The 19413-nt window shown below is 38.8% G+C and overlaps 1 protein-coding gene across 3 annotated transcripts in view; it reads right to left on the bottom strand.

Annotated features, from left to right (window-relative positions):
* MYO16 (myosin XVI) overlaps positions 1-19413 on the bottom strand; it is a 719880-nt gene that overhangs the window by 573119 nt on the left and 127348 nt on the right. The window contains exon 1 of one of the 3 annotated variants that reach the window (XM_054446940.2): positions 15210-15469. The exons of the other annotated variants lie outside the window; for them this stretch is intronic. Within the exon in view, the coding sequence (XP_054302915.2) occupies positions 15210-15237 (28 nt within the window). The 5' untranslated portion in view covers positions 15238-15469. Of the gene's footprint in view, positions 1-15209; positions 15470-19413 lie in introns of those variants that run through there. 3 annotated transcript variants of the gene reach the window in all.

Raw genomic sequence — 19413 nt, 5'->3', positions numbered from 1 at the left:
CTTGATGTCTCTGCTACTGTTTCCTGGGGGTACAGGGATAAGGCACAGAACTGCTAGAAACCAGCCCAAAACAACACTCTGGAACTTTAAAATTTTCAGAAAACCAGTAAAGAATGCTGCTGGTATTATCCTACTTATACTCTTGGAATAAAATTGCCACTATTAACTTCATCAAACATTATTAACCAAACATCCTAAAAATATTTTCAGACTATACTCCAGACTATATTTTTAAACTAGTGTCTTCTGGCCTGTTCATGGGTGTGAGGGTTGAACACAGATTTGTCTTTCTATGGCCTTCATTGACACTACCGAAAACCAATTATTTAAATATACTTTTGAAATGTCATTTATGCTTGAATCAATGATGAAGATAAGGGTGATGTTAGGTAAGAAAATGAGAAAAAAAAAGATGTTCAATGCTATGCATTTTAGAGACTGTTAATTAAAATTTGGAGCTTGAGTTCATTAAGAATTTCTTCTTTACAAAGCAGTTTGAAATGTAAACAGACTATGGGTCTTCCATTAAAAAACACCATTGCTACTAATTATTTAAAGAGCAAAGCTTTCCCATTGTGTTAACAGAGTTAAAGAGGATTAAGGTTTATTATTTCAGCTCATGGGTTGCAGTCATTTAAACAGACAGACAGACAGATAGATAGACAGATAGATAGATAGAGAGATAGATGATAGATAGATAGATAGATAGATAGATAGATAGATAGATAGATGGTAGAATAAATGCTCCAACCATTTTAGACCAGGTATCTGGAAAGGGAGTGGAGTGGTGGGAGTGCAAGAACCCTGGAAATCAGAAGCTGGAAGACATCAAAAGTGACACTGTGGGAACATCCCTGGGCTGACACTGCTAGACCACACAGCCATGGAAACCAGAAGCCTATTATGTAGGCAGAATGAGCTCAGGAATTTCTCCCAGTCTCAGAGCTGAGGATCCGAAACTCAAGAGCCAGGTAAAGAAAGAGGAACCCCAGGCTGGACCCAGGAAACTGGGCCCAGGACATAATGGACGCAATGGAAGGAGAAAGCCCAGAAATATTCTGTGTTCAACTTGCCCAATTGAGATTTTTTGAAAGTAGAATGGTTTATATAATATTTCCCGTCCCATGGCTTAATAATTAAATCACAATGGTTTGAGTACAGCATTTTTATGATTTCTGCTAGTGAAATCCTCCACGGCAGGCCAAGAATTTCAGTGTGTCAAGATACAAGGGAAATCCCAGTCCTAAGTATTTAAGTGTTTACCTGAGGCAAATAAAACCATGCACCCATGCAAAACAAACAAACTTGTCTTTGAATATTTATAAAGACTTTACTCATAATAGCCCCAAACTGGAAACAAATAAATGTCCACAAACTAGTGAATGGGGTGCACACACTGTGATATGTCCATAAAAGAGAATCCTACTCAACAATAAAAAGGAATAAACCTGTGATACATGCATCAACATGGATGATTGCCAGATGCATCATGCTAAAGAATGAAAGCCAGTCTCTTGAAACAACTAAACACACTTGCCATACCCAGCAATTGCACTCTTGAACATTTACTAAAGGAAATGAAAACTTATGTCCACACAAGAACCAGTACAGGATTCTTCATAGTAACTTTACTTGTAATAGACAAAAGCTACCATCAACCAGAATGTCTTTCAATAGGTGAATAGTTCAACAAGCCATGGTGCATCCACACCACTGAATACCACTCAGTAATTAAAAGGAAGAAGCATTGGTAGACAACAACTTGGCTGGATCTCAAGGGCATAATGTTGAATTTTAAAAGCCAATCTCAGAAGATCACATATTGTACAACTTCATTTACATGACATTCTGGAAAAGGCAAAGCTATAAAAACAGAAATCAGATCTGTGATTGACAGAGGCTAGTGATTATGGAAGGAGACTGACTATAAAGGACACAAGGGAACTCTTTGGAGTGAGAAAGATATTCTGTATGTTCCTTGTGGGTCACTTACTTGGTGGTTTTCATTTGTCAAATTTTTTTAACTATACACCTAAAAATAAGTTCTGTATGTAAATTATACCTCCATAAACCTGACTTAACAAAATAGACCAAAACAATAGTGGAATAGTTACATTTCGGACCAGACTTTCAGAAAGTTAAAAGGCAAAGTGTTGAAATAAATCTAAAAAATACTGAGGGGATTCAGTTATGTGCTATCATAATGAACATTTTTAATAAGACAAAATTTGGGGGGGCATTATTAGTAAATAAAACTATTATATTTCGAATGATGGAAAATAAGTCTTGTGAACAGATGCCAGCCTCTGTCACTTGCTATAAATCAGAGGAGTCAGATAAAATAAATACCCAAAGGCCGGGCATGGTGGCTCACACCTGTAATCCCAGCACTTTTGGAGGCCTAGGCGGGCAGATCACCTGAGGTCAGAAGTTTGAGACCAGCCTGGCCAACATGGTGAAACCCTGTCTCTACTAAAAATACAAAAATTAGCTGGGCGTGGTGGTGCATGCCTGTAATCCCAGCTACTCGGGAGGCTGAGGCATGAAAATCGCTTGAACCAAGGTCACGCCACTCCACTCTAGTCTGGGTGACAGAGCGAGACTTCATCTCCAAAAACAAACAAACAAAAAACACCCAAAGTTACCAAAGTGTCTGATTAAAGTGGGGAATAGCATAATAACTCCATTCCTGCCCTAGTCTGTCAATCTGCATGGTGCATCACACATTTCCCAGAGCTTTCACATGTTGTCACTAGACTGCATACTGGGGTTCAGTCAAAAAATATGTCCTTTCACATCCACAGTCTCATGCCACGGGCAGTGCCTGTACCTGCACTGTATCCTGCAGTGGCTCAGTAAGAGCTGACTGTGTAGTTGGGTGACTGCATAATGGATAAAGGAAAGAATAAAGGTAGGGAGAAGTTATTAATAAATTGATTGACTTTCACAGCTACCTAGGAAATGAATTGGGATGGTATCATTGGCCTCATTTTTCAAATAAGGAAATCAAGTACCAAGCCCTAGAAGAGTTAAGTGATGATAAAAATTGCAAAGTAGCTAAGAGACCCTAGGATTGGCCCTGTGGTCCCATAAGTAGCAGTGGAGTCTCCCCTAATGATCATGGAGGGATGTGCTGCCTCCCTGTCCAACCTACATGACTGCCTTTGTTATCACAGCTCACACTGGCCAAGTATGCCAGGCCACGATTTACTGAATTTCACTTCAACTGATTTTGTGGGCACATCACAGGTGATGTGCTTTAGGTATCACTGTGAGATGAAAGGGAAATCAAGACTTGTTTAGGATTCCCTAAGAATGGAAAAGGTGAAGCAAAATGTTGCCCTGCATAAATTCAGCTCATGAGTGCTGTGTGGAAGGGGTTCAATCTCAACTTGGTTCTCCAAAGATAAACCTAATAAGTAAAGTTGTTCAGAGTAGAGAATAATGAGCTACACATGTAGGAAATAATTTAACTTTGAATGGCATTTCCCCCCAATAATACTTTGCAGCAATGACTTTAATATAGTTAAAATAGGAGGCAGCAGGAGGAATGTCTTTCATTAATCTTATATTTGTTGCTGGCCCACTTCAACGACTCTCTTTCTCTTTTTCTACTAAAAACTTGAATGAAGGAGAACGGCCAATTGATTTCCTCAAAACCATTTGTTAATTTGTGCCTGTCTTTCCTGTCACTTCTCATTTCCAGATAATCAATAACTCAAGTCTCTTTCACCTTTCCTTATTCAGAAGACCCTGAAGCTATTTGCCTTTAGTTATCCTTCTCTCAACCCCTTTCTATTAGCAAAAGACCATGTTAAACTGAACTAACCAAAATGGTAGAGTAGTTAGAATGCACCATTGATTCACACAAGGTTGTCTCAAATTTCCGTTTGCATTCTTATCTTGTTTTAAAGTATTGAGCAGCGTCCAATAAGCTTTTGCAACCACAAATATATGTGGAGATGACATACTGACTGAAATTTCAACAGTGACCTCTTGAGCATTTTCTGAATGCACAAGTCAATTTAAAACTCCAGTTTAAGAATTATTGAAATGGACTCCACAGTATGAAGCTTTCTCCACAGTATGCAGCTTTTTTTCTTAGAAAGCAAAGCATCATTGAACTGTGGTTTGGAACAGGTTTTCATATTACTGCCAAGAAGGCTCATTTTGACAGAACAGTCACTCTTAAACCATGATGTTGTGTGTTCTATTCTAGCATTAATTTATGAAAATTAGTGAAAAACAAAGTTTCCTTTATGTCAAACCTCAACCAAACCTGTCTTCTTGTTCTTACGGTTGTTGTTACCGTTATTCCAGTTTCTCAAATCACTGTAGGCTGCCAAGAATTTTAAAAACAAAACCCAGACCCAACACATGGCCTTTGATGATTTTTGGTTCACTCTCTATAAATATAGGACAAATTGTTGAGGGCTTTGGACCACCAGCAGAGGGTGAATGTGAAAGGATAGATGGGGTTCACTTTCCAAAGATGAGGAAGAAGATGTACATATCAACGCATGTGACCTACTTTTGCTACAGTAAATTTAAAACTGTTCATGCGTTTCCTCTCCAAAAAAATAAAGCATTTTGGAGTGGCACAACCTCCTCCACCAACTGCCCTGTGTGTATTTTTCCTTTTAGTAGCCAAAGCTCATATGTGTTCTGTACTCTTCATTCCCTTCCAATTGCAGCTCAAGTCATTGCAAGAACCCTGCCCTCCTCTCCCCTGGCCCTGCTCTGTGTCCACATCACTAATGGCCTCCTCATCGATTACTCCAGAGGATGCTGCTCCAGCCTGCACTGCGATCTTCTCACCTCATGCCAGGCTGCTTAGCAGACGCTGCCTCTTGAAACAGTGTTACCTGAGCTGTTGATTGAAGACATCTTAACTCCTTTGCAAACCACTCATCCTTTATCTGCCCTTCTAAAATTTCTGACCTGAGCCAACTGTTTCCTTGTCACCTATTTCTACTCCTCTTGTGGCTTAAATGAAACCAGTAAGCTAACAACTCCCATGCCTATTTCAAATAGACACCTCTCACCTGAGCTACAGATGTGTGTCTGTGGCTACATACTGGACAGCTCTTCTTGGATATCATGGGACTCGGCATGCCCAAGCCTGTCCTTCCCATCTGAAGCTTAGTAACACCATACACATAGCTGTTCACACACAAACCTAAGTGCCTTGAATATTCCATTTATTGTATACTCCACAACGCCTAAATCGTCCCAAGGCCTTAAGGTCCTGGTACTGAAGTCTTTTTCAAATTCATCCAGTTTTCTCCATGCTCAGGTCAATCACCAACACAAACTCTTCACCCACGTGGGTCATCCTAAGAGCCACCTACCTGGCCTCCCAGACTGCGCCACTGCTCCCTCCCATTTGTTCTCTATAGTCGATCTTTCTAACACAAATCTTTACTTTCCACTTTTAAGAATTCCTAAGAATTACATCTTAGTGGATTCCAGTTGCTTTCAGAAAAAGTCCTTAGAAAATTCTAAACCTGACCTATGGCTCCTATGTCATTCAGGGTCGAGACATTCAGGTTTAGGAAGGAAGAGCATAGATTCAGTCTGGACAGTGCAGGTTTGAAGTGCTGATAGGATACAGGGTCTGCTTGGGTTTGAATAGTGCAAACCAGGAGACCCCAATGAAGGGCACATCCTGATAAATTTTCCTGGAGGCCAGCCACAAAGATGTTGGAGATGAAGTAATTACCCTACGTAGGCTATGTATGTGTTTAAAAGAGCAAAGCAACACACAGAATTTTTCACTAATCAGACAATAAATTCTGTTAATTCCACCTTATAAATACCTCTCTAGTCAGATCATGCCTCCCCGTCCCTGTCCCCACCCTCTTGATTTAAGCTGTCACCTGGGCTATTTCAAGGCTTCTCCCATTTTCAGTCTCTCCTTTAATCCACACTCTACAGCACCATCAGAACGACAGATCTAAAATGCAAAGCTGATCACATCCCTCACTCTTGAAAATCATTCAAGAAACTCCCTCCCTTGCATAATGAGTAACACAAAAATGCATGAGACTTGTCTAACGACTGCACATTGTTCTTCTTTCTCCATCTCTTTGCTTTGAATGCACTACGCGGTCACAACACGGTGCTTTGTGCAGGCCTTCTTCCCTCCCTGGGTTCCTCACCCATTGATCTTCAGTAAATGCCTCCTCATCCTGAAATGCCTTCTGCCCACTCTGAGGAGCTTGCCCCGGCTCCGTGCACTCCTTCCTCATGGCACAAATGGGTGCCTTTCCCTATCTTGTCTCATAATACTGACTTACAGATGGAAATTGAAAATTCATTATTCATTTTCAATTTTTCCTCTAGATTGTGAATTTCTTGTAGAAAAAAATTCTATTTGTACATATAAACTGAGTGCATAGCAGAATGTCTGGCATGAGTGAATGATTAAAAAGCTTAAAACATGGGCTTAGGTGGGAAAAGTGAGAGGGGCAGAAACAAGTCAGTGTTACAAGGACAATTATTTTTAGAAAAGCAAGCAGCGAGAGGTTAAGAAGTTAGAGATGGTCACTGAGTGAAAATGTGCAAGTAATTTGAGATAAATTGGAGCCAAGAAGACAGTTTGATGTTTCAGTACAGTAACAGTGTGGGAGATAAAATGCTATATTTGAGTGGAAAGGTATTTGAGGAGCATGAAGCAATGAATTTTTTAAAAAGTTTGGAAGTAAAGGTAAGTGGAGCCCAGGGATATTAGCTTGAGTAAGTAACTCCGAAATAAAAAGTAGTATTGACCTATTAGTTTGGGAGGAATTAACAAAAAATGAAACAAAAAACCTAACTTTTGACAGCCTAGATTCTCTGGCTTAACAATATGGAACATGCTCATTCCTGCCTCAGGGTCTTCGAACTTGCTGTTCCCTCTGTGTGGTACACTGTTCCCACAGGTCTTCACATTGCTGACTCACTCACTCCATTCAGTAACTTAGAGACCACTTCTTGAGAGTGATTTTCCCTTAACAACCTATTTAAAATTACCCCTCAAGTCCACTCTGCTTCCAGGTCACTCAGTAGTTCGTTAAACACCTTTATTTTTCTCACATTAGTTGATGCCATCAAAAGTTCTTATAACATCTCTTTACTTACCTACTCTGTCTCACACACTGGTATGGTGATTTCAAGAGAGTAGGAATGTTAGCTTGCTTGTTCATCTTTGTATCTTTATTTTTAATTAATTAATTAATTAATCTATTTATTTGTGTTGCCTAGGCTTGAGTGCAATGGTGTGATCTCAGCTCACCGCCACCTTTACCTCCTGGGTTCAAGCGATTCTCCTGCCTCAGCCTCCCAAGTGGCTGGGATTACAGGCATGTGCCACAACCTCCAGCTAATTTTTGTATTTTTGGTAGAGATGAGGTTTTGCCATGTTGGTCAGGCTGGTCTCAAACTCCTGGCCTCAAGTGATCTGCCTGCCTCGGCCTCCCAAAGTGCTGGGATTACAAGCGTGAGCCACTGTGACTGGCCATCTTTGTATCTTTAGCCCTTAGATTAGTCCTTGAAAAGACCGGAAGTTAAATAATATTTCTTGAAGTCATGAATAAATAAATACATGAATTAAAGACTGAATAAATGAATAAAATAAAAGGAAACTAAAATTGACTTAATCTATCCAGGTCTATCAGTAAAGTTACTGTGGCATGTTTATGTCTTTAATGTGATACTGAGTCTGGGCCAACCACTGAAAGCATAAGGAATTCTCTCTCATTCACCAAACAACCTAAAAGGAGGGGTACCCAAGTAGAACAACAGATGCCAAGTAAGGATGTTAGTGTGAAACCCTCCAGATATAATGGCAAGTCTTAAATAATGCAACGTCAACACGGAGCAAAACACAAAGATATATCATTAGGTCATCAGTACACCAGCAGCCCACGATGTTCTTGGAAGTCTGTATAAAAGTCAAATGTATAAAGGCTGAACAAGAGACATATACTATAAGTTTATGATTTTATATATCATATATGTGTGCATATATGCATACATATATAGAGAGGGAGGCATAGAATATATCTGGATATGGACACAGATATGGATATCTGAGGTTAAAGATTTCCCTTAGCAGCATATTTAATGATTTCTATCTTTCTCTTAATTGCATTATGTTTATACATCCTAGACTTCACACTAGTATGAGGACATCATTTATTTGAACACTATTATAAAATAGTGTGGGTAAAAGTAATATAAGATTCCTATAATTAGAGATAGTATCATAAAGATTAGTCTCAGTTTGGAGTCATCACACTATGTATTGAAACTAATTTATTTAGTAGAATACAGGTACTATAAATCTCTAGATCTTATTATAATACATTTTTAAATTTGAAACACTGGGTGCATTTGTAAAAACAAAACAAAACAAAACAAAAATAAAAACAACTTGGTGCTGGGCACGGTGGCTCACGCCTGTAATCCCAGCACTTTGGGAGGCCGAGGCGGGTAGATCAAGAGGTCAAGAGATCGAGACCATCCTGGCCAAAATGGTGAAACCCTGTCTCTACTAAAAATACAAAAATTAGCTAGGTGTGGTGGTATGCACTTGTAGTCCCAGCTACTTGGGAGGCTGAGGCAGGAGAATTGCTTGAACCTGGGAGGTGGAGGTTGCAGTGAGCTGAGATTGTGCCTCTGCATTCCAGCCTGGCGACAGAGCAAGACACACACACACACACACACACACACAGACACACACACAAAAAGGGAAATATTTTTTCATTTAAGACTAGTTGAAATTATTTTAATATTGAAGAGAAAAGTAAATATTTGAGAATATCTAAGAATGTCATGAACACTAATCAGAAGAGATTTACCTTATCATATCTCAAAAGTTATCAAAAGCTAAGATAATGAATACAGTATAACCTTAAACTAAATCGATGGATCAATGTAACAAAAACATAAACCAGAAATGGATGCAAATATATTTAGAAATTTAGAATGCGACAAAAGCAAATTTCAATTCAGTAGGTATTGTGCATGCAGAAATGAAACGGGGAAAGAAGTAACTCTTACCTTAAATCACACATACACCTTAATTCCACATGAATTAAAATTTCAAATACAAAAATAAAAGTTTAGATTAAGATGTAGAAAACTAATTTAGCTTTAGAATAAATAGGCTACCCAAAGCGATAAATGAAACCAAAATCCATAAAACAGAGACATATTTTTCTACACAATTAGTAAAAAATTAGATGCCATCAAACACCCAAAACAAAGGCAAAAGTCAAAAATAGGAAAACTGGCTGGGCTGGGCATGGTGGCTCATGCCTGTAATCCCAGCACTTTGGGAGGCTGAGGCGGGTGGATCCCCTGAGGTCAGAATTTCGAGACCAGCCTGACCAACATGGTGAAAACCCATCTCTACTAAAAATAAAAAATTAGCCAAGTGTGGTGGCATGCACCCGTAGTCCCAGCTACTTGGGAGGCTGAGGCAGGAGAATCACTTGAACCAGGGAGGCGGAGGTTGCAGTGAGCCAAGAGCATGCCACTGCACTCCAGCCTGGGTGACAGAGTGAGACTCCCTCAAAAAAAAAAAAAAAAAGTAGGAAAACCATCTTCACCATATTCATATCAAGAGAAACATTAATATTTCCTTACATAAAAGTTCACGTGAAATTGATAAGTAAAAGGATTAAAAACCCAATGTAAATAATGAAAACAGATATGAAGAAATTGGACTAGTTAAAAATGGGGGAACACCTTTAACTACTTATTACATAAAATGGAGAGCCTCACAGGAAACCATATTTCGACGATGGAGTTGACATTCTTTTGTGAGGAAGGCACGTTTCCGGGTTGGCTGAGGTGCAGGGATGCATGTTGTTTGCTTGCTGGTTGTGGTAATCTGAAGTGCTACTCCTCACTGGAAAGAAATCTAGCAGTTTCTACAAAACTTTAAACTACACATACCATTTGATTCAGTGTTACTGCTCTTGTGTATTAATATTCCTATAAGCCAAAATACTTAAACAGAATGTCTTAATGCCTGTCAAAAAAGAAGAGTTTAATAAATAAATGGTTTAATAGATGCTATAGACTATTACAATACTTAGCTATCAAGAAAAAATGCCTAGATATATAATTTGCCAGAAAAGATGTCCATGTTGTTAAGGGACAGAAGGGAGGGCTGCCTAAGGGGACATCTGGGCTAAAGGTTCATATGTGGGAAAATATAGATAATGTTTAAAGCCATGAGAATGGATGAGGTTGTCAAAAGAAAGTGTTAGGGCCATGCCCGAAGAAGAAGAGAAAGCCAGCAACTGGGGTGGAGGAAAAGCTGCTAGTGAAGTAGGAGAAAACCCCCAAGAGCTGCAGAAGAAGAGGTGGTAATCACATCATAAATTAAGGAACATGAGGCAGGTCTAGTGTCCATTGGATTTTGCCACACAAAGGTGGTTTAAGTAAAGTGGATTCCGTTGAGTGGTAAAGGAAAGCAGTGGGATGCAGTCATGGAAGAGGAGAAAAGGAGATGAGGGTCGGAGGCCACGGGCATGGGCAATCGTTTCAAGGTATGACCTGCAAACAAGGAAATGAGGTGGTGGCCCGAGGGAAGAGAGAACAAGGGGGGACGTTTGCTGAATTGGAAGATGGATGGATTGGCCACATATTCACTCTGATGGAAGTTGATGCAGGAGAGAAAGGGGAGAGCTGAAGGGAAACGCAAGCTTGGAGGAGGCAGAAGGAGACAGAATCACAAGCACACTGGCCTTGGACACACAGGAGGAAATTCAGGACTGCAGATGAGAAGTGGGCAAAGAGGAATTCGTGTGCAGACACTTTGCAGATTTAATGGTGGGAGGTAGGTTTATAACTCCTCAGCCTAGGAGATTGGAGTTAGAAGAAGGGGTCTCTAGGCATGAGCAGCCGTGCCTACCATAGAAACATGACGAGGGTAAAAGAGAGTGTCACCTGCCTGGGAGAGATGTTTGATCATGATGCTAAATGAAATCAGTCTGCTTTTGCTCTGATGTCCTCCTTCAAGGGTCATCCAGCTCCTCTGGGGCAAGGACAGACATGCTGGAAAGGGGGGTTCCACCTTGGGTAGGTATTCGTCACTCGAGTGGAACAAGGGAGGTGAGGGCAAGGAGTGAAGTGGCTTCAGCAACGGACCATGGACACTGGACCAGGCAGAGAGCAGGATATGGGAGAGTGAGGACATGGAGGGAGCAGCTTCTGGGTGTGTTAGTGCATTGCAGAACCACTGCAGTGAAAGTTCTTGAATGAGCAAACAGCGTGTGCGATAGCTAGAAAAGTCAGGAAAGCATTTTGCTGGAGGTGGTGTTCATGAGCATGAGTGGCTTGAGGAAAAAAAAGGGTTTTAACCTTGGTATCATAAAACATGTTTAATATGTGTGATCATTAATACTGAGTGTCAACTTGGTTGGATTGAAGGATGAAAGTATTGTTCCTGGGTGTGTCTGTGAGGGTGATGTCAAAGGAGATTAATATTTGAGTCAGTGGACTGGGAGAGGCAGACCCACCCTCAATCTGGGTGGACACCATCTGATCAGCTGCCAGTGCAGCTAGGATAAAAGCAGGCAGAGGAACATGGAAGAACCAGGCTGGCTGAGTCTTCCAGCCTACATCTTTCTCTCATGCTGGATGCTTCCTGCCCTTGAACATCAGACTCCAAGTTCTTCCGCTTTTGGACTCTTGGACCTTTGACCACAGACTAAAGGCTGCACTGTCAACTTTCCTACTTTTGATATTTTGGGACTCTGACTGGCTTCCTTGCTCCTCAGCTTGCAGATGGCCTATTGTGGGACCTCACCTTGTGATTCTGTGAGTTAATTCTCCTTAATAAACTCCCTTTTATATATACATCTATCTTATTAGTTCTGTCCCTCAAGAGAGCCCTGACTAATACAACATATAAAGTAACAGATTTTCTGATACAATTCATTCTTAGGTGTTGTAAATGAATTCGCAGCTCTGGAGAATATTCATTTTAAATAACTTTAACCTTCCTCCTGCTGCAAACAATGCTGCCCCAAACCCGTATGCTTAGAGAAGAGCTGAACCAGGAGAGAAATAGGCCAGGTGTAGTTATTGCAATGCTTCACCCCTAGAGGCACGTGAAGGGAACTCCACAGGTACACCTCAAGCCTCCGCTTTGGTTCATTAAAACAAAAGTAGTTTCAAGTCTCACATGGCCTTAAAGTTCTGTGAACCCATTACTCCCTCGAGTTCCATTTCTCATTCCTGCTTGCTCCTCAGCTGGGGCCTGGTCACGTTCACGTGTTACCTCTCAACAGGCATGGAGCTCTGAGACTGGCTCTCACTGCAGATCTGTCTAAAGCTACTTCTCAGCTACCAAGATATATGAAATGGCCGCAATTTTTGCTGTGGTGTTCCTACACTTTCCTGCTACATCCTGCTTCCATGGTAAATTTTTACACTCTAGTTTTTAACCCTTCTCTAAAATAAACTAAAAATTTTTACAAAGTAACAGATAATATCATAAACTGGAGATAACAACTGTTAGATTAAGTTTCGACCTTGAAGTGCATAATTTTTTCACCTTAGATGATGACTATTTTCCCAGGTGACTAAAAGTTCCTTGCGAGCATTAGTTATTGGTCCCCCAACATCCCACCTGAAGGCTTCCTGTGATTCACTAGGAGCACATGGGATGCTAATGTTGTACATTTCAGAAGATCCTGCTCCTGCCCTGGAATTCATCCACTTCCTGCATTGCTGCCTGGCTTGAAGGTGAACATGCTATGGTGATAAATCTGGCTCAGAATGGAAGACAGATATGTGGTAGAAATGCAGGACAGGCGAAGAAGGAATGGAGTGTGACAAAGGCCAATGAACCTCACCAGCAGATCAGCCCAATATGGGAGACAACAATTTGGGAAAATCTTACACATCAGGAACAACCATTAAGCCATGAATGATGATCCTTATCAATAAACCGTTAGGATACCATGAAGGCATTCACTTTTTTTTTTTTTTTTTTTTTTTTTTGAGATGGGGTTTCGCTCTTATCGCCCAGGCTGGAATGCAATGGCGGGATCTCAGCTCACTGCAACCTCTGCCTCCCGGGTTCAAGCAATTCTCCTGCCTCAACCTCCTGAGTAGCTGGGATTACAGGCTCCCACCACCACACCCAGCAAAATTTTGTATTTTTAGTAGAGACAGGGTTTCACTATGTTGGCCAGACTGGTCTCAAACTCCTGACCTCAGGTGATCCGCCTGCTTTGGCCTCCCAATGTTCTGGGATTACAAGTGTGAGCCATCACGCCCGGCCTTCTTCTATATTTTGTTCATCCTTCCAAGATATAGCTCAAGATGCATTCTTTTCATAAAACACTCTCACTAGTTCAGCACAGAATGCAGTATAATTTCTGAACTCCTTAACACATCGCACCATTTCTCCAGTAAAGTTAGCATTTCATAATATTCATGCTTCCTTTCCATTTTATAGACTGTCACACTCAAAGCTTAGAAAGCAGTCAGATCTTTAGTAAGTAGTTGCTAATTACTTTCAGAAATGCATCAGGAATGTTTAAATTCATTAATTTTAGATTTCATCTCTTATACTAGCATGCTAAAAGAAATATCTCACAGGCTCCCATTGACATCATCAAGTTTCTGAAATGCCTATAATTTTCCAAAATTCTACAATCAAATAATTCAACTAAAACAGAACAAAAGGCAGGAAAGGGCAGACTCATATTGTGTTTGGTGACCAACTGCTCCCTGAATCTCTCACGTCCATGTCACTGTCCCTTTGTGCTTCTGCCCGTGCTCCATGGCTGCCCTCCACCAGGTGTGTTCAATGTGTCTAATGAGCATCCAGGTTCCTTGTAGGAAAGATGCAGAGTTTTTCCTCTGCAGAAGCACAGAAAGGAAAATAATGACATTCTGCTAGTGCAGTAAAACATGAGAGGCAATACAAAAACCAGTCAGAGTATTGCCCTATGTCTATTTCTCCAAGAAAATAACCCCAAGATTTAACAGATTAAAACAGAAGACTATTCTCAAAATTCTTAAATATGCTGCATGCCTCTAATTCTTATTAGTTAAAGAGCTAATCTGCAAACTTATGAGATGACCAGTGAATCCTTTTGGGAATTAAAATTGCTCTGCAACATGAAAGCATGACATTCTTGGCAATGCTTAAGAGTAAGGCATTTTTATTTCCATTAATCATAGTTTTAATTCCTGTATGCATTCTCTACCAAAAATAAGAGAAAGGTAAATATTTTCACCTTCTCAATCATCATTATTTTTTCAGTCTCCTTTAGTGCAAAGCTCAAGATTCATTCAACAATGTGTTCCCTTAATATGCTGCTTCAGTTTAACATTGTGATGTCCTTTGGCAGCAAAACCTTAAGCCTAAAAGAAAGCCATTTTCTACAAATGTCATCTGTCACTTTAAGATCATGATATATATGTACAGAAGTTTTCAGAAGTGCTGCAGGGGACAAAAATGTATATCCAGCAAGCCATTTTTGGATAAATATGTCTTCCTCTTCATTATTACCATCCAGAATTGGTTTAGATGAAAGTATTCTCTAGCTCAGAAAATTCTGCCAAAATTTCAGACACTAAAGAAACCCTTGATAAGCCCAAAAGAGAACCTGGTGACAAACTAAATTTCACCATATGAACATCAGTGGAGAGCATTTGGTACAGAGTCCCTGGAGTCCCTAAGCACTGCAAGGTTAATGATACAAGGACAAAAGTTTACAGTCAAGGATAACCCTAAAGATCACACTTACAAAAAGCATTGAATAGAGGCTTAAGCAGTAAAACTCGAGACTAAAATACTAGCTAATGACCTCAGCCGTATATTAATCAACTTAGTTTTTATGTACTTTATTAACATGTGCCAATGAGCAAAAATATGCTTTTGTAATTTCTTTCCATGTGTTTCTGTTTTTTTTTTTTTTTTCTGGTTGCTGTGTCTATGAATCATTTTTTTTAAAAAAGCTAAAGTTTTAAATATTTCTGTGCTATTAGCATTTGGATCACACTGGAATTATTTCATAATCTGAAATTAAAAGGAAATATATCCAGCCTATAAAATATTCTTCTAAGTCACCAGTCTATGTCACTCATCTGAATGTGGTATACCAGGAGACCTGCCTTAATTTTGGCATCTGCACAAAATAATACTTCAACAAGACAAATAACCACATGAGCAAGACATCAAGCTTACTTACAGCACTTGATAAAATGATAGTGAGACATCTTTCCATCTCAGACAGGAATCTTGCTACGGGTTCCAGCATTCTCTTCTGTCACAACTGTCGTTCCCAGGAAATGCATTACTTAAAGCCCTTACTCAGGTAACAGTTTACCTTAGGATGCACTATTGCATGGAGGCTCTGTTCCATGATCCTGCAAAAAGCTTCAAACTCATTCTCATTCGGCAGCTGGAGTTAAGATAAGCCTCTCCCCGGTGGGTCTTGAGGCACCACTGCTGCACGTGCTATTGTAGCACCCTTGATTGACACAGCCCCGAGTACCACAATCCCGGGAATAGTCAGCTCTAATTGGTGTTCACATGCAGTCACATTCTGCTGCACGGAGGTGTGCTGCAGTGCGGCTCTCCCGGTCCTGCCTGTTAATGGCTTTTCAATAGCTTTCAAATGGCAGCAAACTAAGCTGATGAGTGGGCTGGAGAGAAGCCACGGATAGAAGGATCCTAAATCTTCTTCGTGCACATTGTCCGTCAGCCACATATGACCAGATTCTTAGCTGGTAGTAAAGCGGATTATTTTTAGTTGCCACCAGTTGCTGTGTGTGAATAGGAAATTGATAGCAGGAGCTTAAAATAGCCACCTCTTAGAATCAGAGATCTTTGATCTGTCCCTAGTAATGAAAAGATTGCATTATATTTCAGAACACATCTTTCTGCTTTTCTGTGCAGAATGTAAAACTTAAATTATCCACAAAAAGCTTTTGGTTTGCATAGCTTTAAAATTTAGGATTCTCCTACCTCTGCAGACTGCAATGAATTTAACTGTACAACCCAATTGGATGAAGTAAATCTGACTGAATTGGAATCAGAAAGAAATATATGGTCTGCTAGGGTTTACTGTTATAAAAGTGAATATCATACTCATAATGCAATAGCCATGGTAGCAAACCAAAAGGTTATATTTTAAGTTGTTCAGAAATTCAAAGTGATACATTTTTTTGCAAATTGATACATTTTTATGATGATCTTCTCCAAAGACAAGTTGACATAGTCTAGAATTTATGTTTCAGGTTTGAGGTTATTGGAAAGGTAAACATGAACAATATGTTAAGTGCACCCATCCTTCTATGGCAGTAACATAATTTTGTATTCCTTACTGAACAAAACTCAAAGAGCGGTGCTTTTATTAAACTAGAAGATTATGAAATTCAAATCTATACAACAAGGGGTCATGACTATTAAATTTTCACTGACTAATATTCTAATACGTTTTAGTAGCGGGATGTAAAATAATGTTAAAGATTTCACGCAGAATAGCCTGATTTCAAATCCAGCTTCTACCACTTACCAGAGTATCAATGTAAGCACATTATTTAACCTGCTAAAGCCTCAGTTGCCTCATCTATGCATGTGAAATATAGTTCCTAATCTTTATTCTGAAGGTTAGAAATAATGCACATAAAATTTCTGGATTCTGTTGTTGGTGTTCAATGAAAAGTTGTCATTAACATTAACAAGGAAAAAAATTTATTTATGTACCAAATGATGATTATGGACACTTTAACTTGGTTTTTCCAAAAATTAGAATGAGGATTTGCAGCCTTCATCAGGAATGCTGATTCCTCATTTATTCGTTGATTCCACAATTAATTATTGAGAGTCACTGTCAAAAGTTACCGTTTTGGGTACTTTTCAGGAATATGTCTAAAACAGAGCATTTATATACCAGGAATCTATAATGTATTTTTAAAGGGTTTCTTGGATGTTTTGTAATGTTTCAATAAAACTGCAAGAGACAGCTATATCTGTTTCCAACACAGGAAGTAAAGCTCTCTCCTCTTTAAATCAATACAAATCTTTACATGTGCATAAAATAACTGTGAATTTATGTGAATGTTATCTAACATATCTTCGGGTAAGGTTGTATCCATGTAGATGTCCCTACCCCCTTCTCTTAATACAATGCCAGATAAATAGTATGTTGCCTATATACCTTCCTTAAATGTCTGAATGTCTTAATTTTCTGCAAATGGCATGTCTCTGCATATATACAAACTCAGCAAACATCTTAAGACAATTGAGTTTAATGATACCATTCACTCTTTACACTGAAAAAATGCATAACACTCAGAGGGGCATGTTGTGCACTTGACAAAGAAAATATGTTATTAAAAATATAATTGATTTGAGCCCTACATTTTTTTAATAACTTAAGACATTTCTTATAAGAACTTTAACCAAGGTACCCTGTGAGAATTAACATCTCATCTCCAGGGGCTCATTATCAAATGTGTTTATTTTTCATCTACTCATGTATTCCATAAACATTTGGCAACTCTTTGTGCTACAAGAGAAACATGACTCCCTGACCTCAAAGTGCTTATCATCAGATGAAACAGAGACAATCAAGATAGCACAGTGTGGTGTGCTAGAAATTGTAAGACTGCAAATGTAGACCTCTAAAACAACAAGGGCCAATGTCTAATCCACTTTGAGGAGTTGAAGGAGGATACACTGAGAAATGTATTCACAGATTTCTTAAACTACTTAGAATGTGCTTCCTATGTATAAACTGTATCTACATATAATTTCCCCAGATTAAGAAGCCCTTTTATCTTTTTGTCTTTGAAACCACATACTCATGCTCTAAACACTGGTAGAACTATGTTTAAACCTATTTATATATTTCATCACTACAAAACAAAAATTAATTTCTAATGCAGGCATTAATACTGAGGAAAATAATTTTGGCTCCATTAATTTTACTTCCTTCATAAAAATTTTTTTAAAATGGTAACTTGAAGTTGATTAAAATTTCGTCATCTATATCCATCCCTGAGAAACTCAACTCAATGTTAGGTTGTCAGAACAATTATTTCAGGACTCCTTGAATCGTATATATATCGTATATATATATACACACACATATATATTTTTTATATATATAATATACATATATACACATATATAATATACATATATACACATATATAATATACATATATACGTATATAATATACATATATATACATATATATTTTTTTCTTTTATTTTCTTTTTTGAGATGGAGTTTCACTCTGTCACCCAGGCTGCAGTGCAATGGCGCGATCTTGGCTAACTGCAACCCTCTGCCTCCCAGTTTCAAGCAATTCTCCTGTTTCAGCCTCCCAAGTAGCTGGGATTACAGGCACCCACTACCATGCCCAGCTAATTTTTGTAGTTTTAGTAGACATGAGGTTTCACCATGTTGGTCAGGCTGGTCTCGAACTCTTGACCTCAGGTGATCCACCCGCCTTGGCTTCCCAAAATGCTGGGATTACAGGCATGAGCCACCATGCCCGGCTAAATCTTATATTTTAAATATGGTATCAGAGTTGATGACAGTAGCAAGAAATGACCAAGGCTAAATTAAATATATTGTTAGCAATTTATCTATTTTGCAGAATACGGTCATTAAGTACAAAATTAAATCCATGCGTTTGAAAGAGGGTATTGTTTTTCATTTCCAGAAAATTTTCAAACAAATAAAGCACAATTATTTTATTATTTTTCAGAATTATTACAATGAACTATTGTTCTTTCCAAATACGAATGTATAATATTTCAAACTCATTTTTGAATAATCAAGAAATCCCTTTTTCTCTTTTATACACCATACAGCTGCTCATTATTCACACTATTTCTGATATGAACACATGATTTTTTTTCTCTTAAATGTTAGCATTATTATACACCAGATTTTTTCAAATAAGGCTAAATTATTTCCCAGCCAAAAACAAAAAATGAAACTGCAATGATTCTAATGAGAGATAAGCATTCAAAAATTAGAAATTCCTTAGTAAATATCTTTTAAAATGGGATACATGAGACACAGCTCCAAAAAAGCCCCAGGTGAGATACTACTTCATATTTTCATTTAAAACTGTATTTGGACAATGTAAAACCTGCAGTTTCATAACGCCAGTCTGCTGACAGATAATTCCTAATCTAATAGTTCCAGCATTGGCATGCTTTATTAAATGAAGAAATTAAAACTAAAGTTTGCAAACATCACCAATTTGGGAAAGGTACGTATTAACAGTAGGTCATGACAAAAATTCTAAATGAAGATATAAATCACACACAACAGTTTTTTGTAATGCAAATTTAAGCTCTGTGATGGGGCATCATTGCCTCTGCCCTGTGAATAGGTTGGGGCTTGTAAATATTAGCCTTTGATGAAG

Source organism: Pongo pygmaeus, chromosome 14 (genome assembly GCF_028885625.2).
Source record: "Pongo pygmaeus isolate AG05252 chromosome 14, NHGRI_mPonPyg2-v2.0_pri, whole genome shotgun sequence".
Taxonomy (NCBI): Eukaryota; Metazoa; Chordata; class Mammalia; order Primates; family Hominidae; genus Pongo; species Pongo pygmaeus.
This window is presented reverse-complemented; position numbering and strand designations above follow the sequence as displayed.